The 25411-nt window shown below is 34.6% G+C and overlaps 1 protein-coding gene across 1 annotated transcript in view; it reads right to left on the bottom strand.

Annotated features, from left to right (window-relative positions):
• DIAPH3 (diaphanous related formin 3) overlaps nucleotides 1-25411 on the bottom strand; it is a 495179-nt gene that overhangs the window by 172292 nt on the left and 297476 nt on the right. Inside the window, exon 22 of the mRNA XM_079137635.1 lies at nucleotides 16236-16365. Coding sequence (XP_078993761.1) covers nucleotides 16236-16365 — 130 coding nt within the window. The remainder of the gene's footprint in view (nucleotides 1-16235; nucleotides 16366-25411) is intronic.

The following is a 25411-nucleotide window of genomic DNA, read 5'->3' as shown; positions in this document are numbered from 1 at the left end:
CATCACAAGTTACTACAATACACAGTATATGTAGTTTCTCCTGCCCATATCTATCTTTATCCATCCTGAACCCTGATTCTAAAAATAATATGTGTCTATTTGCCTTATCCTCAACCCCTGGATCACTTCTATTTGTACTTTATAACAGTGAAACACCCATCAAGTCCCTTGGTAAGGTGCCCTTCCCACCCATGCTAACTGGTAATTATCTCTAGCTTTACAACTACCATATACTATTGACATTGATCTTTTTATGCGTCATCTGCTCCCAACTGGATGAGAATTCCTTAAGGGAAGATATCATATTTTATTTAATTTTTGTACCTTCATTACATACCATACTATGGATACTCAAATGTTTGCTGGAGGAATGGATTTTGGATTTAACTTTAACCTCTCATGATAAAAGCACTGAAACTAAAATGGGAAAATACAACAAATTAAATATGTAGGACATTAAAATCTAAGACACAAAGACATTTTTAAAGTGTGTTGTCATTATGATAATTATACACCAGAGGTGTTAAAGCAGCTTTAGAATAAAACTTAAAAATTAGGGTTTATTTAAGTTTAAAGCAATCATAAATACATGTTTTCTATAATACCATGGCCTAAGATTTAAAATGCTATGGTTTAAAGTAAAAAAGAATAGAAATCATATACATTTAAGTAATCTTTGTAATTAAAAAGAAATCCTCTGTAAATATCTCCTGAGGTGTTGATTATTATTTCATAACATGTGTACTAAGAAATGCCACATTCATTTTACACATCATGACATAATACAGTGAAACTCTTTTAAAGAAAGCTTAAACAAATTATTACAATGTAAACATTCGGATTAAATAATCTTCCTACACCAACAAAAATAATTGTTTTTTTAATGTGTAAAACTATTGTATTTCAAACTCCCACCCAAAATAATTTTACTAGAAAATTCTAATAACAAAGCTATAATATTTAATAAATGCAAGTTAAACGAATAAAATCAGATGGACAAAACAACATCACTAGTCTTTCTAAAAATACTGAATATTAAGTAGGTCTACAACAAAATCTAAACTCTAGAATATCATTATAAAAGTATTATGACAGAAATGTACAAAAGCAAAACAAGATTATTAAAAAAAAACCCACAAAACTGAAAATAAATTGCAGCTTCATTCAAAACAGACAAGCAAATTGAAAGAAGCATTGCAAGTGAATGCCCAGTCATCCTTATCAAATAGCTGTACTTCTTCTACTCAAATATTCTTTCTTTCCCTGTTTTGATTCTTGATGGACCCCATGAAATAATATACCATAACTTGCAGTTCCTAGTTAATTTACTATACCATATGTAATGGCGGTTCTATTTTGTGTTGTTTTCATATTATATTGTAAGAGAAATGCCTACATTTGACATGAGACCTAGAAAGAGGAAAGGTAGAAGGCAGGAGGAAGAAATGAGGAGGACAACCAGCCAAAGACTTCCTGTCAGTTCTGAGCACCACCTCATGTACTATCAGGAGAAAGCAGCAGCCTGGTCCTCTGCAACTATGAAGAGGGTATTAAAGGGAAGAAGGCAACTTTCTAGAAGACAAAATTATATATATAAAAGAAAATCTTGTTTGCTTACATAATTTGAAAATTCATTTGGACAAACAAGAACAAAGAACATAGTAAATATTAAATAAAAAGACCCCAAGACCAAGATGTCTATAACAAAATGTTCTCTCAAAAACTAAAATGGTTTTGAATACATGTGGAGGACAGAGTGATAGTAGCTGCTTTTTAATGTGTCCCAGGGTAAGTATAGACTGACCAGATTTCAAATAAAAATAGTTTTCATGTATGGTTATTGGACATCAGGTAAGCTTCAATAGCACTGGATTTTTCTATTACTGGGTTGAAAATTTTCAAATATTTTCCTGTCCAGACCCTTACTTGAAGTTTTATAGGCCATTCGAATTTATATTTTCTAATTAGAACTTACCTTCTTTCTTGAATTTGTTCTTATAGCTCAATAATTGGTTGATCATGACTCCTCTCTTTCTCTCAATGCCCACATATTTAATGACACAACAAACCTTGTTCACTTTAATTTTCAAAATATGCATTTTCTAAGTACTTCTTACCAATCTAGTTGCACGCACCCTGGTCCAGACCAACATTTTGGCCTCCCTTGAATCAGTTTAACAACCAACTAATTTCATTGATGCTATCACTTTCTCTAATTTTTTTTTTTGTTTCCTTTCCTGAGTATAGAAGGTTAAGTAAACATCCAAAAATTTAAATAAGATATTACTCTTTCAATCAAAGCCTTCCTTTGGTTTCTCATCGCAATGTAAAGTCAAAATCCTTACAGTGGACAATGTTGTCATAAGAAATGTTACCTTTCTGACCTAAGCTCCTCTTATGCTCCCTCCTTACCATCTCTGCTCCAGCCAGACTTGCTTCCAGATCTTGGGGCCTGGGCCTTCCTCCTCCTCTGCCTAGAATGTGCTTCTCTCAAATACCAAAATACCCTGCCTTCCTATTCCTCCTATAGGTTTTTGCTTAAAGGCCACCTTCTCTAATCACTTAATCTAAAACCACAAAAACAAACAAACAAAAACAAATGAAAGACCCCTGCCTTGGCATACCAGTGCCAGCCACCCCACACGATATGCACTGGGTCCTTTCTGTAATTCATGTTCCATAACCGCCACGTTAAGACAGCAGACATTTTTCTTTCATGTTCTCCGCTCTATCCAGTACCCAAAATGATGCCTGGGATAGAAGAGGCACTCAGTTAAGGACAGATTCTTGCTAATACAAGTGCCTGATACAGTGCGTGCCAAGCAGTAAGAGCACAATCAACTGTTTTCAAAGACTCTATTCCTTATAGGGTTAAGACATATAAAAAAAATTAATGAGCAAAATTACACTTTCAATAAAACACGTAATTTGAAAGGGAGATTCAGAGAAATTGCCATTATATTGATAGACATATTTAAAGGACAAATGGTTCTCCATACTGATCAATTAAAAATCTTTCCTAAAGATGACACTTCTGAGGAAAGGGGAAAGTTACTCAAGATCGCATTTTCTTGAGATTCTCCCATGAATGTTACTAAACATTGTTTTAGATGTTTCTATCACAGATATCATTTATCATAAGTTAATTCATATTTCCATATGGCATTCTATAATAATTCTGGGCTGAAAATTTTGCTTTTGAAATCATATGCAAACATCTCCAGAAAAACTGAAATTCAGGTAAAGAGTTACTGAAGCCCAATTGTTCTTAAAGGTTGTTTAATACTGGGACTATTTTTCAAAAGAAATCTTGTGCCAAAGTTCAAAATGTGAAATAAAAATAGAATGCTTCAGGCTGAAGCTGAGGAGAGAAAATAGAACCCACTTTCCAAATTCCATTCCCTATTCTAGTCTGTCCAACTGGTAAAACTGCATTGAGCTATACACTTAATATCTGTGTAATTTTCTGCAGGTATTCTAGTTTAATTTTTAGAAAGATGCAAACATTTTTCAATAACATAAATCTACAAAATTTTTCACTGTACAGTCTAAAACCTGGATAAATTTCAAGCCACATACAGTTGGAATTCATTCAAATAACTTTTAAAAATACATGTTAAAATTCTGTAATGATATATTCATATAGAGTCATGTTTACTTACATCATTAATGACAGCACAGGCAGATATGTGTCAACAAGAAATAATCACTGAAAAATAACGGCAGCAACAACTATGCCAAATGTAGGGAACATTTATACTGTGCTTACTAGATGCTGTTTAAGCTTTATAAATATTTATATGTATATATAAACTTGTTTACTTCTCATAACAAGCTTCTAAAGTAAGTATTAATATTGCCTCCATTTTACAGGTCAGGAAACTCCGGTACAGAGAATAAAAAACTTGTTTAAAGGTCATATCTCTAGCACACTAGGATTTGAACCCCAGCTGCCTAACTTCAGAGATCAGTCTAAATAACAGCCTCTCCCCTATAGCATAATGTCTCTATCATCTAAAATTATGGTCACATTTTTGTTTTGCCAACCAAAATTATCAGGGTTATTATAGTTATCACTGTCACTAAGAAATTCCTTAAATTCAGATGAATAAATGAGCTTCAATTTTAACTGTTATTATTTTCACAAAACAAAAGGGTATTTCACAAACTTAAAAACAGTAACTGTTTACAGATAAAATGGTTTCACAATTTAATGATAAATGCTTTCCAGTTATACCTATTAGTGTAATTTTCCTTAAATATTTCGTAGGCCCCCAAGATGATGCGACTAACTCCGTGAAATTATGGGAGTGATGACAGGAACAACTGTAGGGGGCTAAACAGCATCCGTCTCAGAGGCATATCCACCCAGAACTGCACAAAGTGACTCACTTGGAAATCAGGTCTTTACAGATGGAATTGGTTAACCACCTTGAGATGAAATTATCCTGTGACATGTTATCCACTAAGGGATGCTCATAAGGGGAAGTGACAACACCAAAGGCATAGGGAAGGAAGGAGTGAGAAGATACTCCTGAGAGAGTGGGGTGATGTGTCTATAAGCCAAGAAACACCAAGCATTGCTGGAAGTTAAGAGGGAAACATGGGCAGTTTCTCCCTCAAACCTTCCAAAGGGACCAAACACACCAACTACCTTGATTTCAGAATTCTTGTCTCCTGAAACTTCAGAGAAAGAATTTCTGTTATTTACACATTTTGCGGTAATTGGTTGTGGCAGCCCTGGGAAATAAATACTACCACTGATTCAAGATTTGCAAACTGCCTAAATGCAGGCTGGATTTGGGGAACTGGGAGACAATTCTGCCTGCAGCAACTGATTAGCTCCATGCCTCTTCCTCCCATAGGTTACACGTCAACCTTGCCACCAAAGAGATTCAGGAAACTGCCATAAACATGTTTGTTCCATCTATTGCTAAGGTGTTTTTTTCTTTTGTTTTGTTTTGCTTTTTTGGTAAAATACAGATTTGTAATGTTAAACCATCCTTCAGAATGCACTATCCTGAAACCTTCTGTCATTTACCTTGTTTGTAATTTCCCACTTCACATTGCAACCTGAGGTGCAGTAAATATTGCTTCACAGAGAGCAGCTTAAGAGAGCTCCAAGACCTTGGCTGTCACTAGTGATACTGTCCCTATTGCTTGATGTCAGCTATGGCTCATAGGTGACACTAACAGAACAGCTTGAGTAGCTACTTCAAATCTGTAGCTGGCCAAAAATCTGCAAACACTGTAAACTGTTAGTTTCTAGAAAAGATTAATGCTGTATTGATGCCACTTTCAGTCTGTTAACCTCCAAAAAGATATACAGGTCTTCCTGATGTAGTTTTCTTCTTCATCATCATCTATCAGTCCAAGCAGCAGCAGATTCAGGAAATGTTCCTAGCTCAGTATCTCAAAAAGCAATCTTTAGCTGCAAGTAGTTCCTCCATGCCTAAGTTCTTCAATGTCACTCCACACAGTCCTTAATTCTTCTAATGATTTTTGGCCATGCTCTTTCCATTTCACTCCACTACTTTCTAAAAGAGTGTTTATTTGCACAATAAAATGATTACCATCACAACCTAATATTCATTCTTGAATTTAAACACTTGATGCCAACTCCATACAGATAATCCTTGGAAATAAACTGGAAAGATTTATATATGTGGCCCCTGACTAGTATACCATTCCTGCAACACACTATAAATATCCTTCATAAATCCTATGATTACTTGGGGAATGACTCAGTTATATTTTATCATACATTTTTTGTAGTGTTAACTTGCTGAACTTAAAATTCTTACATATTCTACCATTTTAGAAAGTATATACAAACCCAATATGCAAAATACATTTTTAAAATAAATTCATCTTTTATTGCATTTGGTTGGTATTAATAGTAAAATTATTTTCCAATTCCAATAATAATTTCCAATTATTTTCTAATTAATACCAATACTTGGTTGGTATTAATAGTAAAATTATTTTCTCATTTGATACCTACATGCAGTCAAATTAGATTACTGACACTTAGCATAGGAGTCATAGGCTAGTTTTCTGGACATAGTTTTTTACTCTATAGTGTACCCACAGAACCAGTACTACATAACTCAGATGACAAATATTTTTATGATTTCCACAGGAGAATGAATAAAAGTGAAACAAAGTCTCCCATTTGGAAAGTGATAATACACAATTCAGAATGTTATGGACTTGTATCATATACTTGTTTATATTAAGATTACATGCAGTATACTAGCTGTTATGGCTTGGATGTGAAGGGTCCCCCAAAAGCTCACAGGTGAGACAATGTACGAAGGTTCAGAGGAGGAATGACTGGTTGTGAGAGTCTTAACCTAATTAGTGAATTAATCCCTAAAGGGATTAACTGAGTGGTAACTGGAGGCAGGTGATGAGGAGGGAGTGGCTCATTGGGGGCATGGCTATGGGGGTATATATTTTGTATCTGGAGAGTGGAGTTTGTCTCTCTCTTTCTGCTTCCTGATGATGCAAGCTGCTTCCCTCTGCCCCACTCTTCTGCCATGATGTTCTACCTCACCTTGAGCCCCAGTAATGAAGCCAGCCTTCTATGGGAAAGATCTCTGAAACTGTGAGCTCTCAAATAAACTTTTCCTCCTCTGTAACTGTGCCGGTCAGATCATTTAGTCATAGTAGTGAAATAGCTGACTAAGACACTAGCAAAACAGAGATAAATAGCAAAGAAATTAGATACACAGAGTAAGTAAAAAGATAAAACAGAACTAAGTAAACTCCAGTGTAAATGAATGCATTCTAAAAGAAAAGCTAGGAGATGCCATAGATATAACACTGAAATGAAATATGTATGTTCATGAATATACTTATTTGGAATGCCTTAATATTTCCTTATACACGTATTAATTTACATGACCTGTATATTGAAAAAAAAATGAGGCATATTATGGTATAGATATAAGGTTTCCCCCAAAAGTTCATGTGTGAGACAATGGAAGAAAGTTTAGAGGTGAAATGACTGGTAATGACTGGTAACCTAATCAGTGCATTAAACCTCTGATAGGGATTAACTAGGCAGGAAGGTGGGTCACTGGGGCATGTCATTGGGGTATATATTTTGTGAGCAGAGGTTATTCTCTCTCTCCCTTTCTCTGCTTCCTCCTGTGAGGTCCTGGGTTGCTTTCCTCTGCCACATCCCTCCACCACGATATCCTGCTCTGCTTCAAGCCCCAAGGAATGGAGTCAACTGTCTATGGATTGAGACATCTGAAATTGTAAGCTCCAAAGTAAACTATTCCTCATCAAATTGTTCTTGTCAGATCTTTTGGTCACAGCAGTGAAAACCTGACAAAAACAGCATACTTTGAAGTCATGCGATAAAGACAGTGTGTAGAAGAATCTTTGCTATCCCCAAATTGATTATTAGTGAACATCCAACACTGAAGGTTAACAAGTGTTTCCTCAACTGGTCTGATAATGTTTAAAAAACAACATTTACTATAAGGTACTCTAGTCTGCAATCAAAGAACTACAAGCAAACAAGAAAAATGTCTTAAGTTACTATATTAGTTTACTAGGGCTACTATCCCAGATGCCACAGACTACATGGCTTAACCAGTAGAAGTTATTTTCTCATGGTTACGGAGGTCAGATTCAAGGTGCTGGCGTATTTGGTTTCATCTGAGGCCTCTCTCCTCGGCTCGCAGATGATCTTCTCACTGTCCTCTCAAATGATTTGTCATCTGTGCAAATATATCCCTAATGGCTGGGAGTCCAAATTTTGTCTTTGCTTTTATGGAAAAAAGATTGAATTGAGGCTGATTAAAGAGATTTCATTTTAACTAATGAGCTTCTCTCTTCAAAGACAGTAAAATTCTGAGTATTAGAGAACGGGACTTCAACATATGTATTTGTCAATGACATAGTAAAGCCCAAAACCAAATTTTTTTTTCTTTTAACCAACAATTCAATAAAAGCAATGTTGCTCATGGTTACCTTCTATAAATTCTTTTATTATAAGTATCCCACAACCAACGTAGTAGTCCTGTCAGTCAAGTTCATTTTCATTACGTAAACAGAAATATGTAAAGTATATTTTCATCCAACTCTAATGTCAAACAATTAATTTGAAACAACAAATGACTTATACATCCATACAAATCATGAGGAACCAACCTTCGACCTCCATGACATAATGATTCCATCTTTCATGAGTGAATCATGCTGCACAGAATATAAAATGAAATTAAACTAATAACTAATATTAAATATTCAAAGTACATATCAACCTGGCTAACAAATTTAATTGGCATTTTTGGAAGGCTATAGTGAAAGGTTAATAGAAGTCTTTACACTCTGCTAGTTAGAGCAGATGATTTTGAAATTTTCAAACCCTATTCAGTTTCCAGGTGGCAGCCACCTGGAAATTAAGTGGTCTAAGCACTCACAGTAGGTGAATAAAGATAAACATTTGGTATTTAGCAAGGCATTTATCATAAAATGTTGGAAATGTTAGGTACTGAAAATCAGGACATATATTTCAGCAATTATTTGGGTCAGACCAAAGAATTGCTAACTAAGATCATACAGAGACTTAGAAGCAGAAAGAGGTGTATAAATAAACAGAATTAAAAAACTCAAATACAAGATACTAAGGAGTGATCCTGAGAGTTCAAAACATGGAAATGGAAAAAAAATTATTAGAAATGAGTCATTAGTGAATCCACTATAATAACATGCTGAATACTGCTCTTTTTTTCTAGAAGCTAATTCTATTCTCAGCAGTTCCAAAGATTCCTTGATCTAGAGCAACTGTTCTTCAATAATGGTGTCAGGATTTCAGGCAAATGAATGAATTTATTCTTAAGTAAAGAGTGGCATACCAAGAAATTTAGGTGAGGTTCCTAGTAAGCACCAGGAAGAAGCATCAAAAAGAGCTTGACATCTTCTTTAAGTTCCTTGATGAAGGAGAAAGCCAAAGAACATTTTACATGCAGCAGCCATTTCTCACAGATTTTACATTGGCAGAATTTACCAGGCAGCTCTGAGTTGAGGTCCTGAAGGTTATACTCAGATGTGACAAATGAAGGAAATGAAATCAGAAGAAAGGGGGCCAGGAAGGGTTTCCTCAAGTATATAAAAGGTGAAAGGTCAAGAATCCTGACTTGTGGTATATTATGATCTTGGTGCCTGTTTGAGAGGCAGATGGAAATGGCAAAAGGTGTTGGACACAGAAGAGTGAACCTTAGAAGTAAAGTCTGGGTCATAAATTCGTAAGTCGTTAACATAATTAATGATGGCTTTTAAGTCCTGAGGAATTGAAGAGAACAACATCTCAGGAAAAGTTATGGGCGGGGGGGAGAGAGAGAAAGAAAGGCTCAGTTATTAGGCGAAAAATAGCAGTTATACACAGAGGGAGCATAAAGGGACAGGAAGTAAAGGATACTGGGAGTAAAAGGGAGGAGTTATTAGGGACAGTCACCTGATGTCAGTGAGAGAGACCTGATTGCATTTAGACACAGAAATTACACACTGGACAAACATAAGAAAACAGCACAATTTCATAGAAAATAACCCTAAGCATAGGCTTGTTAAATTAATGGGTGAATAAATGAGTTACAGAGTAGTTGGCAGGGCATTTCTGAAATTCAGAGTTGACTAGGAAACAATAGAAATATATTGTATAGTTATAACACTAAAAGAAGGTTAACCACAATTATGCTGCAAACTTCAGTTTCATTTTAATACGCCCTCCAAAAACAACCAAACCAAAAAATAAATAAATAAATAATAAATAAGCGCTGTCATTATCTACTCATTTATAAAATAGCATTTCTTTTTAATACTACTTATTGGAAAGTAATCAATAAGACCTTCATAGTCAATTAAGCTTAACTGTTTAGACAAGGAAAAATATGTTCAACCCCTAGAAGTCCATAAAAGAAAGAAATATTACAATGCTATACAGAAATACAATAATGAACCAAAATATTTTCACTGAAACGCAACAGAAAAACTGTAGGCCATTATCTCTTAGAAAAGAAGCAATTCTAATAAAGTAGATTTTTGAAAATTGTCATATGGGTAAGCTCATTAGTTGCAATGCAAGTTCCCCCTGCTGATCCAGGAGTATCTAATGACCAGGATTTGTTATGTCTCAAAAACAAAGGTACTTTTTAATTCATGTGATAGCTCACTGAGGAGATTTCAAGTCTGGAAACTTTTAAATGATGATATATAAGAGCAATGAAGTTCTCCAAAGCAAACACAGACATTTCATCTAAAACATTCCATTTACTTCTCTAAAATCACATTCATTAATTGGGTTAGATAATCACAGAAAGAACTCAAGAATCACCTACAATATTAAAAAAATAAAAAAAACACGGTGATAGCAGTTCTATTCAAATATGAAGTTCGTACTCCCTTGAAACATATTAGCAGTATCTGCTGACCCATACACATATGTGTGCCTCCACTGTAACAGATGGAAGCTAAAACCCCCAAGTCCCAAAATGCCCCACTGAAACACCAAGAAAGAAAACAAAGAGAAAAATCAAATTACCAAGTTACAAGCTTGCAAGTCCTCATGAAAGTTAAACAATTTTTTAAAGTATCATGATATTTTAAAGAATTTTAAGTATAACCAAAGGAGATAGATATTTCAGAAACTTACAGCAAAAATTACTAAAAAAAAATTTTACACTAAAAATTATGCATCTAAAGAGAAGTATGGGGGGACGATCCACGATGGCGGACTAGAGGGTGACTGCATCTCCAGTCAATCCAGAACCCAGGATTCAAGAGGAGGAGGCATTGAGAGACTCGGACTAAAATAGAGCCACGGTGTGAGTCTCCCCCACCGGGTGAAGCTTGGCCTGGGCGACAGACACGGATAGGGGCGGTTTATGAGAGTAGGGCAGGGCAGCTAGAGTCTTCTCCAGGCAGCCCTTCACACTCCAGTGGTGGGCTCCTTCCACACCACCAGCTTCTCAGAGCACACCCCCCAGTGAGAGCCTTTCTGCACAGAGCCAGCTCCAAGCCCTGGAACCAGTAGGGGGCTAGGGGCAGCTTTCTTCGGAAGCACTGCATTATCAAGACTTCAGGCTACTGAAAGCTGGAAGGTGATACACTGGAAATCTACAGGGACACTATAAGCCAACAGAGGAAATCTGCAATATCTCAGAGTCCCATTGACATCTGACCGATGTGAGAAAAAAAGGGAAGAAAATGTCCCAAAAAACCTAGATACTATAGCAATAAAACCCAATGACAGCACAGCAGAAGAAATGTCAGAAAGGGAGTTCAGAATGTACATAATTAAAACAATCAGGGAAGCAAATGAGGAGATGAAAGAGCAAATGCAGGCATTAAATGATAGCACCAATCAACGGTTAAAAGAGCAAATACGGGAAGCAAGAGATCATTTCAATAAAGAGTTAGAGATATTGAAAAAAAAAAAAAAAAACAGAAATCCTTGAAATGAAGGAAACAATAAACCAAGTTAAAAATTCCATAGAAAGCATAACCAATAGGATAGAACACCTGGAAGACAGAACCTCAGACACTGAAGAAAAAATATTTAATCTTGAAAACAAAGTTGAACAAACAGAGAAGATGGTAAGAAATCATGAACAGAATCTACAAGAATTATGGCACATCATGAAAAGGCAAAATTTAAGAATTACTGGGATTGAGGAAGGCTTAGAGAAACAAACCAAAGGAATGAACAATCTATTCAATGAAATAATATCAGAAAATTTCCCAAATGTGAAGAATGAAATGGAAAACAAAGTACAAGAGGCTTATAGGACTACAATTATACAAAATAACAACAGACCCACACGAAGGCACATTATTATGAAAATAACTAACATACAAAATAAAGACAGAATTTTGAAGGCCACGAGGGAAAAGAATCAAATTACAATGAGGGGGAAACCAATAAGAATATCAGCAGATTTTTCAATCCAGACCCTAAAAGCTAGAAGGGCCTGGAACAACATTTACCCAGCCCTGAAAGAAAACGAATGCCAACCAAGAATCTTATACCCAGCAAAACTTACTTTCAGATTTGACGACGAAATACGATCCTTCCATGATAAAAAAAAAAAAAAGCTAAAGGAATTTACAAAAAGAAAGCCGGCATTACAGAACATTCTCAGCAAAATATTCCATGAGGAAGAAATGAAAAACAACAATGCAAACTGGCAACAGGAGGAACTAGCCTAAAGGAATAGCCAAATAAAGAAGAAACCAAATCATGTCAAAAAACAAAAATGAGTCAGATGACTGGGAATACAAATCATATCACAATAATAACCCTGAATGTTAATGGCCTGAACTCATCAATCAAAAGACATAGACTGGAAGATTGGATTAAAAAGAAAAATCCAACAATATGCTGCCTGCAAGAGACTCATCTCATAGAAAGAGACACCCATAGACTAAAGGTGAAAGGATGGGAAAAAACATACCATGCACATGGACACAGCAAAAAAACTGGAGTATCCATCCTCATTTCAGATAATGTGGACTTCAAGCCAAAACTAGTCAGAAGGAATAAAGAAGGACATTACATACTGCTTAAGGGAAGCATAAATCAGCAAGACATAACAATCATAAATATCTATGCCCCGAACATTGGCTCATCCATGTACGTCAAACAAATCCTTCTCAATTCCAGAAATCAAATAGACCACAACACAATAATACTAGGCGATTTTAACACACCTCTCTCACCGCTGGATAGATCTTCCAAACAAAAATTGAATAAAGAAACCACAGATCTCAATAACACAATCAACAATTTAGACTTAACCGACATATATAGAATATACCATCGAACAATGAACGAATACACTTTCTTCTCAGCAGCACATGGATCCTTCTCTAAAATATTTTATGCCACAAAGCTACTGTTAGCAAATACAAGAAGATAGAGATACTACCTTGCACTCTATCAGATCATAATGGATTGAAATTAGAAATAAATGACAGAATAAAAAACAGAAACTTGTCCAATACTTGGAGATTAAATAATACACTATTATGTGATGAATGGATAACAGAAGACATCAGGAGGGAAATTAAAAAATTCTTAGAAGTAAACGAGAACAAAGACACATCATATCAAAATCTCTGGGACACTATGAAAGCAATAGTTAGAGGAAGATTTATTTCATGGGGTGCATTCAACAAAAGAAGTAGAAATCAACAAATAAACGACTGAACACTACAGCTCAAAGCCCTAGAAAAAGAAGAGCAGACCAACACCAAAAGTAGTAGAAGACAGGAAATAGTTAAAATCAGAGCGGGAATCAATGAAATTGAAACAAAAGAAATAATCAGAAAAATTAACAAAATAAAGAGTTGGTTCTTTGAAAAAATAAAATTGATAAACCCTTAGCCACACTAACAAAGAGAAAGAGGGAGAAAACTCAAATTACTAAAATTCGGAATGAACAAGGAAATATCACAACAGATACAACTGAAATACAAAACATAATTAGAAGCTATTTTGAAAATCTAAACTCCAACAAAACAGAAAACCTTGAAGACATCAACAAGTTTCTAGAGACATATGAATTACCTAAACTAAATGAGGAGGACATACACAACTTAAATAAATTAATTTCAAGCAACGAAATAGAAGAGGTCTTCAAAGTCTACCAACAAAGAAAAGTCCAGGACCAGATGGGTTCTCAGCCGAGTTCTACAAAACCTTTAAAGAAGAGCTCATTCCAATACTTCTCAAAGTATTCCATGAAATAGAAGAGGAGGGAACCCTCCCACACTCATTCTATGAAGCCAATATCACTCTGATACCTAAACCAGACAGAGACCCATCAAGGAAAGAAAATTTCAGACCAATATCCTTAGTGAACATTGATGCAAAAATTCTCAACAAAATTTTAGCAAATCGCATACAAAAATATATTAAAAAGATAGTACACCACGATCAAGTGGGTTTTAAGCCAGGGATGGCTGCAAGGTTGGTTCAACATCTGGAAATCAATAAATGGCATTCACCATATCAACAGACTTAAAGTTAAGAATCACATGATTATTTCAATAGATGCAGAAAAAGCATTTGATAAAATACAGCATCCCTTCATACTGAATACACTAGAAAAAAATTGGAGTAGTGGGAACATTCCTTAACATTGTAAAGGCCATCTATGCTAAGCCCATGGCCAATATCATTCTAAATGGTGAAAAACTGAAAGCATTCCCCCTAAAAACTGGAACAAGGCAGGGATCCCCTCTTTCACCACTTCTAGTCAACATAGTCCTTGAGACTCTAGCCATAGCAATTAGACAAACCAAGGAAATTAAAGGGATACGCACAGGAAAAGAAGAACTCAAACTATCCCTGTTTGCTGATGACATGATTATATATTTAGAGGAACCTGGAAACTCCACCAGAAAACTTTTAGAACTCATAAGTGAATTCAGTAAAGTAGCAGATTACAAGATCAATGCTCATAAATCCAATGCATTTTTATACATAAGTGATGAATCTTCAGAAAGAGAAGTTAGGGAAACTACCCCCTTCACAATAGCCTCGAAAAAAATAAAATACTTGGGAATCAATCTCACAAAATCTCACAAATCTCACAAATCTCATTGTACTCATTATAGTACAATGAGAACTACAGAACACTAAAGAAATTAAAGAAAACTTTAAAAGATGGAAAGCTGTCCCATGTTCTTGGATAGGCAGAATTAATATTGTCAAAATGGCCATATTACCTAAAGTGCTATACAGATTCAATGCAATTCCAATTAAAATCCCAATGATGTACCTTACAGAAATAGAGCAAGCAATTATGAAATTCATGTGGAAGAATAAAAAAACCCAGAATAGCTAACACAATCCTCAGTAGAAAGAGCGAAGCAGGGGGTATCGCAATACCAGATCTTCACCTCTATTATAAAGCAATAGTAACAAAAACAGCATGGTATTGGTACCAAAATAGACATGTAGATCAATGGTACAGAATAGAGGATATGGACACAAACCCAAATAAATACAATTTTCTCATACTAGACAAAGGTGCCAAAAACATGCAATGGAGAAAAGATAGCCTCTTCAACAAATGGTGCTGGGAAAACTGGAAAACCATATGCAACAGAATGAAATTAAACTCCTATCTCTCACCCTGCAGAAAACTCAACTCAAAATGGATCAAGGACCTCGGAATCAGAACAGAGACCCTGCATCTTATAGAAGAAAAAGTAGGTCCAAACCTTCACCTTGTTGGCTTAGGATCAGACTTCCTTAACAGGACTCCCATAGCACAAGAAATAAAAGCAAGAACAACTGGGATAGATTCAAACTAAAAAGCTTTCTCTCAGCAAAGGGAACTATCAGTAATGTGAAGAAAGAGCCTACGGAGTGGGAGCATTAGTGAACATATGGAAGGAAGGCCCTGAGTTCCATCCCTTGTACAATAAAAACAAAAAGAAAAAATGGAGGAAACAAAGAGATTCTAAAAATTGACATTATTAATGACAAGTGGTCAACATCAAAATAATACAGACTCCTCTTTCCATATCTGTGGTCTTCCAGAATGTATTCAGAAATTGGTTGCTTCAAACCACTTGAAGTTGTTTCCATAAAATCAATGTGAAATATAAATGAAAATTGGGTATTTAAGTTGGTAAACTATTTTATTTAAATCATAATATAACCACACAATAGCAATGGGTTCTATCTGTTCTGACCCACAGTAGGAACTCGAACTAGGTGAGAAATTAGGGCATTAGGAAGGGGTGAATTGAAACTCTGGCAGTCTGGTGTCCTCATGGAAAGAGAACTCCACTTTAGATATATCTTCAATTTGGGGAAAAAGGGGACACTACAAAAAAGATGTAGACTGCTACATCTGGGATCAGTTACACATCGGTCAGTCAGTGGTTGTGGGTGACATGGAACCAAAGGATCCCCAGTAAAGGAGACCCAGGAGCAGAGAGAGAGTCTAGCATGTATCCATAAAATTTAAGCCAAAAGACAAGTATTCATAAATATAATACTTCATTACACCAAATATATTAAACTCACACCTCCAACCATGAAAAGTTCTAAAGTAAAAATCCTATAATTCAATATTTTAAAAATGTGACACTGAACACAAAATATTTTTGACAAAGTGGGAAGTATGTACAAATAAAAAGTATTACATTCCTTTAGAACTGAAGACCAGAGCAATAAAATATATTTTTGTCAAAGTACAAACCTTTACTAGCTTTGTCTAAATGTTCCAAATCGTCCACAAAATTCAGGATGGCAGGGTACTTTTCTTCACATATTTCTACAAGGAAATGAAGTAATGTTGTTTTCTGGTCTGCTGATTTTGTGTCCTTTAGCTAAATAAAATGAGAGGGAGACAAAACATGGTCAGAAATATTTTGATAATCTACCTACTCAAATAATACTTATACTGTATTTTGTAGATAAGAAATAAGTTGTAAAATTAATTAATTCCATTTCTGAAAAACAAATATTTCAGTGCATGAAAAGGTACTTTTTACTTGCTTGGTCAAAATCATTAATGTTCGTTGTAAATGAGAAATAACTTTAATTCAACCTAGTATGCAATGTTTTATGACAAAAATTAACCATCAAATGCCTAGAAAAAATCCCAAAAGTCTATGTAATAGCAGTACCTAAAATCACTCTGGGCATTTGACGCATATGCAAAGGAATCCTAAGAGATATTGTAGGAGTTGAGAGACAAAATAATAAATACAGCTTTTCCTCAAGAAGCCATTTAATTTTTTAAACTACTTGCCCTGATACGACAAGTAGTTTAGTATAAGCCATCACAAAGAAGTTTTAGGGCAACATGACATGTGAATGAATGAACCTCTGAAGGAAGTTGTATGAGGTTAGAAGAGGGAAGGAGAACATTCAGAAGTGCATATTGCAGAGAACAGCATTTAAAAAGGGCTTGGTATGGTTTGTACTTGGTTTGTCCCCCAGTAGTCCACGCACTGGAAAATCAGAGTTCACTGTAGCTACAGTGGGAGGTAGAATCTTAAAGAGATGGGGCCTCATGAGAGGTTCTTAGAGATTAAAAGGTTTCTCAAGCAACTAGTGGGTAGTTCTCACAAAAGTGTTGTTATGAAAGTCTGAGCCCACTCAGTCTCCTTCTTTCCAGGTTCAAGATGTGATCACTTGCTCTCACATATGCTCCTGTCTTTGCCAAGCATCAGAACACCCTCGGAAGGCGCCACGCCCCTAAACCTCCCAAACTGAGCTAAAACCCTCTTTTCTTAAAAGTTAACCATCCTGATATTTTGATACAGTATTGATAAACTGACTAAACCAGAGCCACAGATGAGGAGGAATATGGCACATTTGAAGAGTCTGAGTGACTTCAAAATAAAAGTGTGTATGTGTTGATGAGAGCAAGTAAGGAAAGCAGGAAAATACAAATCTGAAAAGACTATGAAAAAAAGATGCAAGGTATGCCATGTAATAGAAATACAATTTTGACTCTAAGCTGGATGAGATATGATTACATATACATTTTAGAAAGCTCCTATGTGGTGTGGATAAAAGATTAGAGCAAGGGTAATAACAGAAGCATAAAGAGCAATTTGAAAAACTGTGGCAATAATTCAGGTAGGGAAATGAGACAACGTGAACTGAGGTTGTTCCCCAGGAATGGAGATAATGGACTGAGTGGGGTTAGAGACCCATGTGACGCCATTATTTGAGACAGGTCAGAAGAGATGAGAAGCAGATAATTGCTTCGGTTTTGGACAAAATGAGTGTAAAGCTTCTAAGTAATATTCAAGTGCAAATGTCCTGAAAAGAGGTAGATTTACACAGATGTGGAACTATAGTTCTAAGCTTTTCATTAATGCCCCCTAAAGAGCCTTTTAGGTATATTGTGCCTAATTATCTATAACTAGGAAATGTTAAAACCACAAGTATACTACATTTATATTAATGTACTCTATGTATAGATGTGCTTTATATATAAATGCAATAAAATATGACTTTTTTGCTCCCTAAGAATCAACTTTCTATCCCTCAAGGGTGATAATGTCCTTGTTGAGAATACATGGGTAGACCTGAATACATGGAGGAATGGACTGATCTTGGAGCACCAATTTGTGAGCTCTCCACTTCAAAAGTCAATTCGCTGATCAGATGAACCTTGATTGGTATGTAGGATGGAAAAAAAAAAAAAAAAAAGCTTCAGAAGAACAGGTTTGACCAATCCTAATCGGAAGTGGCCAATCAGAAACTAGAAATTATGATGTTAAATCTAAGCAGGGAACAGGAGTTAGCTTAGGTTTCATGTAGTAATTGGCAGTAGGGAGTGCTGGGCCTAGAGTTGTATGAACACAGGGCTAATAGACAACCCAAGCCACCACACCAAAAAGAAATGATTGCTGGCACTTTAAAAGTAGACTGTGTGAACACTTAAGTCATTATTTGATACCTCATTTAAAAGAAATAGACTTCACAATATCTAAATTTTTAGAAGTGTACTGTAAAAAAAAAAAAAAAAAAAAAAAAACCTGAAGACATTACTAGCTAGACAACTAGCATGTATGTTTAGTAATGCTAAACATACCCTTAACAAGTTAATAGCCTTGGGCAAGTTATTGGACTTTAGTTTGCACACAGGTAAAAATAAAAGAATGGAACTCAACATATAAATGTTAACTCTAAATTCATTTTCAATTCCAAAATTACACATTATAGTAGATCTGGGTATACACAGGCACAGTGAAATAACAAAAGCAAACAACCAGAATAAAAATGAAAAAAAACTAGCTTTTGAAGTTATTTTTGCATGCCTGGGTCAATTGAAATTTTTCTATGGGTTTCAGTTTTTACATATAAACCTGAGAATGTTAATCTAATATGTAACATTTTTACAACTTTGTCATTTCATTCATACTATAATTTTAAACAGATAAGGCCCCCCTGAAAGCAGCAAACTTTCATAAATATAATAGAGCTAGCATAAAAGCTGCCCTCTGTTTTGTTAAGAAGCACCCTAATACCAAAGCTCCTTTTCTCCTTTGAATCAGTGATTATTTGACGAGTACTGTTCCTTCCTTCCATGGACTCTCAGTCACTGTTACCCCACCTCATAAAAGGACAATATACTCCCTATCTCAAGAAAGGAGAAAGTAGGTAAGTGACCTGTGGGGAAAAATGAATAAAAGACAAATGCCATCTCCTTCTGTAATGTGTAGAGCCTGAAAGTTTTCTAGAAAGATCTGTGATATAGCTAAACATCCAGCAACTACTAAGATTCATATATTGAAACATCTCTATGATGAAACAACAAATGGATAGATCTCAATCTTAATTCATGAGCAATTATAATTGAAAATTGTAATTCTGAAACACAATATAGTTTACAGTATCTACCAGTTTAATAAATGTTAAGTACTTCTGGTCAAACACAGATTGAACTTATTCAGAGACAATATAAAGCTAGCAGTAATTTAGGAAGGGGGCTAATTTAGCACAGGCTGTCATATTAAAATCGCCCACTAATTAGCAGGCCACACATTGGTAAGAGCCTAATATTAGAAAGTATATTCACTGAATAGTAATAGAAGAATACTTCTCCCATTGTTCCTAAATCTGTGTTTAATAACTGTGAGATTTAAAAAAAAAAAAAAAAATCACTCACACTTCCAAACAAATCTGAAACTAAACTTAATGAATAAAAAGCCCAGATAAGAAGCATTTGGTTGATGATTCATAGTGTCTCAGTTATAAACCATTCTGCAGCTCTAAATCCCAAGGCAGAGATTCTTCATTCATCTTCTAGCATTCTTAGGAAAAGTTCACAATGCTACCAGGGTAGTCTTTCTGCCTCAATTGTTCTTCTCTTTCTCCTTCCCCCATAATCCCTTCTAAAATAAATAAAAGGAAGTATCCCCAAAAAATGAAAGAGTGTGTGCACGCACACAAAACGTATTTAGCAACAACTTCATCTACTCGCTCCACATATGTTTTTCACTTTTTTGGTAGACATTAACAAGTAAAGAAGGCACAGTCTGTTTCTACTAATCAGTCATATCATAATAAGTGACTAATATAGAACAAGTAAAGCTTGGGAGACAGTGTTAACTTTATTGGAATTAAGAACAACTTAAACACATTTTGTAATAATAGCTCTTGGAAAGAAAATGAAACAAGTATTTGCTTTAAAACTTTGTTCCGGATAAAAAATATGATTTATCCAAATTTTAACAGACAGTGCTTGACAGGATTTCTTTTGTATTACTGTAAAGAGATTTATCTGACTGATGAGTAATCATCACCATTAAACAGAATTTCTTATTCATATATTATTTCTTTAAGGTACATTTAATGTGGCATAAATGTCAAATAAACAAAAAGATGGAGTTTCTCCAGTCACTCTGTTCCTTCCAGACAAAATAATGTTAAAAGCAGATCCTATAATAAATCATGGCCTAGTTGTTGGTCTGGAGTAAAACTCCCTTGTAGATACAAAGCAAGGGTCTAGAATATGTTTAAAGTATTAAGCATGAATTTGGATGACATTTAAACAAGATCCCATTATTTCAGTCATATGAAGAAAATTCTTAAAATAAAAACTAAGTAGCTTCTTCATTAACTTTAGAATCCAAAAAACTATCACCCATTACTCTTTGAAAAATAAAAGGGTACTTTAAGAATACTGTCGAGTTAATAATTCTCCACATTATAGTCTTATAATTTAAGCATCATCATGGCCCTGTCACTTTAGATTCGGTAGACTGTGGTGAACACCAGAAACATGACAAAATTTTTAGAATCTGGTAATGGCCTCATGATTTTCTAGAGGATTCCAACCTATGGATATTAATATTGAGCATGACAGCAAGAGTTCTTATTCATTTAGCATTTGGTATGAAACAGGGACTAACCAAATGACATAGCATATGTTAAGTGCTTAAAACACTTCCTATAATGAAGCAACTTGAATTACAACCATTATTTAGATGTAAGAACAGGTATAGAGAAATCAGGTTGCTTATCTAAGATTACACATCTATTACCTGGTAGAACAAAATGTGATCCCATGTCCATGTGAGGATAACGCTGTTAACCACCTAAGAATACACTTCTTTTAACAAAAATCTTTAGTCTAGCTTTTCACTAGAAGCCAAAAGAAACAAAATTCTCAAATGTATAACATACAAAAATAGTAGTAAAAATAACAAGAGTATCAAGGCAATTTAAAAAACTAATGCGCCCTAAATCCTGCAAATTCAAGCCTGTAAAGTCTCTACAAGCAGTGTCTTCCTGAGGCCATTTTTAGTTCCAAGAGCATGACATTCTTTCTATTGTTTTATGTACAACATGCGAAAAATGGCACCTGAATCCCATCATTCAAGCAACTAGCATTTACATATTTCTAACACATTACTGCTGACAAAAGATTATAACAAAATGGTTGGAGGAAGAGAGATCTATAAAGTTTAGCCTTCGATGAACTTACACAAGTTCATATTGATATCATATTCCATCTCAATCCTTTGCAGAATCAAGTGAATAGCATCTCTGGAAATAAATTCAAGGTATCCACGTGAAAATGGATGTGTGAAGATGTACTGACAAACAGCATGTTCTTTTGCTCAGGTGGGAAGCTCAAAAAGTCAATGTGCCAGTTCCAATTCACTGGTGTCACTGACCACCACTATAGAACAGATGTTTTCTTTCGTAGGTGTGTAAAGAGTGAATATACAGGAAAAATAATTACTATGCTACAAGGATTTTCAAAAAGACTGGGTTATCCCTCCAATATGAGTGGAAGTAAAAAATCTTGAAATAAAACAAGATGTTTATGTCAGTTTCAGTCATTACTACCTATAATAAAATTTTAATAATGATTTTGAAGATATAAATCAAATTGATAATAGTAGATAATATAAATATACAAATCACACATGATATTCATACATAATACTTATAGTAACTGCTTAATTTATGTTTTAAAATAATGAGTTAAAATACTAAATGCTCAAAAAGAGGTTTGACATAATGAGGACTTCTGTATTACTATAGACTGGTTTCTACCACTTTTGCTGAATTATATCTTAACCTATTTCTCTTGAATTTCAACAGCTGAAATTTTTAAATGAAAAGAAATTTTCCATTTCAGAAATTGAGCTATCACATTATTTACTCTATGTTTACTATTGTGCTTATTTATACTTTCCCCCTTTTCAGACAAAAAAATTAAAGTTCAATGTTCTTTATAAAAAGAACTATCAATTCCTTTTAAAATTTAGAAATGAGAAATTACTTTTATAACAAAAATGGGAAAAGAGTTGAAATAAATAATTCATAAAGGAATAAATACAACTAGAATACAAATACATAGCAAAACCCTAAGCTATTTGGTTATCAAAGGTACAAGTACAACATATTTTTCACCAATCACATCAGCCCCTTCTACCAAAGACATAAACTCTAACCAAGAACAACTAAGTAGGGCAGGTTGCAGTGAGACTGACATTTTCAAATGCCATTATGGGGATATGCAAATCAGAAAAATTCTCCATGAAACAGTTGAGTAATACATGCCAATAATTATTAAAATATTCTTGAGGTAGTTTCAGAGAACTCACTGGGGTCCAATGTTATTTAAACACAGCTAGGTAACTCAAATGTTATTTCAGTGCACTAATAATCTAATACAACAAAATTTTCACAAGAATAAGTAATAAAAATTGAAGTAAATACTAGATATATAGTTAGTATAAATGGGTCAAGTACATTAATTTTAAACTAAACAAATTGTCACCTTTAATATTTTATGTTAACAGAATCCTTTTTAGGGACATTTTAATTTTATAGAAAAATAAGCAGAATACAGAGAGTTCCTATACACCCTTACCACTGGAACAAGTTCTGCTATTAACATTTTGCATTAGTGTGGTATGTCTGTTACAAATAACATACCAATACTGACACTGTTGTTGACTTAGGGTTCCGAGTCCACATTAAGCTTGACTCTTTGTGTTCTACAATACTATGTTTGAAAAAATTAAAATGTTATGAATCCATCATTAGAGTGACATACAGAACAGTTCCTCCAACCTAATCTTTCTACCCTGTCCCCAGAACCCTTTGCAATCACTGATCTTAACTGGTTTTATATTTCTCTCTTTAGAACATGTATTATGTAGACATTTCAGGCTTTTTTTCTTTTTCACTTAGAAATGTGAATTTAAGTTTGCATTGCATCTTTTCTTGGCTTTAGAGGACATTTAGTTTGTACACCAAAGTAATATTCCACTGTAAGAACATACCATGGTCTATCTAGTCACTATTAAAGGACATCTTAATTGCTGTCAAGTTTTGGGAATTATGAATAAAGTTGCATTAAACTAATGAAGGTTTTTGTAAAGGCCTAAGTTTTCAACTAATTTGGGTACATAGATAGCTAAGAGTGTGACAATTGTGTAAACTTATATGTAGTTTTGCAACTGCCAGTTTTCCAAACAGGATATACCATTTTTCTCTCCCACTAGCAATGAATAAGTGCTCCTGCCGCACTAAGTCCTCATGAGCATTTTATGTCAGTGTTTCGTTTTCAGTCATTTTAACAGGTATAGTGGTGTCTCACTATTTTTTTTACTTAATAATTCCCTAATGACGTGATGTTCCATATGGTAGGGGTGGAAAAACTCCATCTCTATTGACTTCGGGTTCTATCTGGGTTTGACAATCAAACTGGCATAGGCGAGATAAACAGGAGAAAGCGTAAATTTCAAGTGGCACAAGAGCCCTGGCAAGGAACTGAAGACTCAAAGCAGCAGCTAACACCAGTTACTTGTGTATTGGATTAGACACAGAATATTCAATGGTGGTAAAAATAACTAAATTATGTGGAAAGATGCAAAAGATGAGCTATTTTTAACAAAGTTGATAAAGAATTTTCTCAATTTCTATTTCTCATCCTTGAAAATGAAGAAAGTGTTTTTTTGTTTGTTTTTGTTTTAAATACAGGTATGGCACTTTTTACTTTGCAATGTCATCTTTTGGTTTTAAGAAAAAGCATGGAACCAAACTGATCTTTTCACACCTGCTACCTTTCACGTGTCTTTAACTTACATAGTCCATATGCCAGCATAGTGCATTTTAACCCCTACAGCATTTTTTCATTAGGATTATTTGCCATTTGTAAATCTTCCTTGGTGGGTGTCTGTTCTTGTTTTTGATCATTTTTCAACTCATATTACCAAGTGTTAAAAGTTCTTTATTTTAAATAAAAGTCCTTGATCAGGTGTTTTGCAAAGATTTTCAACCAGTCTGTCGCATATGCTTTCCTTAACTACTTTTTACAAACAGAAATTTGAATGAAGCTCATGTATCAATTTTCTTCTTAGATAGATTATACTTTTAGTATTATATCTAAATGAACAGAAAGGCATCACAAAATTCAAGGTCAAATAGGTTTTATGTAATAAACTCCTCTGTACATAGTATAACTTCAGCCGCCTGTAGTAGACTGCTGTAATCCTAGTGACTCAAAAGGCTAAGGCAGAGGAATTGTAAGTTCAAGGCTAGCCTGTGCAACTTAGTGAGACCTTGTCTCAAAATAAACAATTACAAGGGCTGAAGGGGAGGTGTAGATCAGAGGTAAAGTCTCCCTGGATTCAAAACCTAGCACCAAAACAAACAAACAAAAAAGTACAATGTTTCAAGTAGGTCTATGATACATTAGAGTTAGTTTTTTCAGAAAGACATGAAGTATGTGAACATTCATTTAGGTCTTTTTTTAGGCAGGTGGGGAAGGCAGCATGTGAAGAATGTTCAAGTGTTCCTACACCTTTTCTTTAAGAGACTTATTTCTACCTTGATATACCTTTATTCATTTGTGTAGACTTTATTTATGTGGGTCTATTTTTGGGCTTTCTTCTTTGTTCCATTGCTCTTTCTTTCTCACTCCCCCACTCCCCACCAAATACCACAATGTTCTGATCACTGTAGCTTTACACTAAGCCTTAAAGTCAGGGGGTGTCAGAACCTCCTTCTTATTTGTTGTTCTTAACTATTGAGTTGGCTCTTCTGAGTCTTTTACTTCTCCATATAAACTTGGAAATCATTTGTCAACAACCACAAAATAACTTGCTAGCTTTGGGCCACTATGTTGAATCTAAATGTCAAACTAGGAAGAAGTAATATCTTAAAAATATTGAGTCTTTTCAAGAACATGGAATTCTGTATCTTCACTAGATCGTCTTTGGTTCCTTGCATCAATTTTTTATAGTTTTCATTATATAGATCTTATATGTATTAAGTTAATATCTACTTTTTGGGGGGAGTAAGGAAATGATATTCTAATTCTCAATTACTGATGAAAAGAAAACCAAATGAGTTTGTCATGTCTTGAAACTTTGTTAAAACTTTAAT

The sequence above is a fragment of the Sciurus vulgaris genome, assembly GCF_902686455.1.
Source record: "Sciurus vulgaris genome assembly, chromosome: 4".
NCBI lineage: Eukaryota > Metazoa > Chordata > Mammalia > Rodentia > Sciuridae > Sciurus > Sciurus vulgaris.
This window is presented reverse-complemented; position numbering and strand designations above follow the sequence as displayed.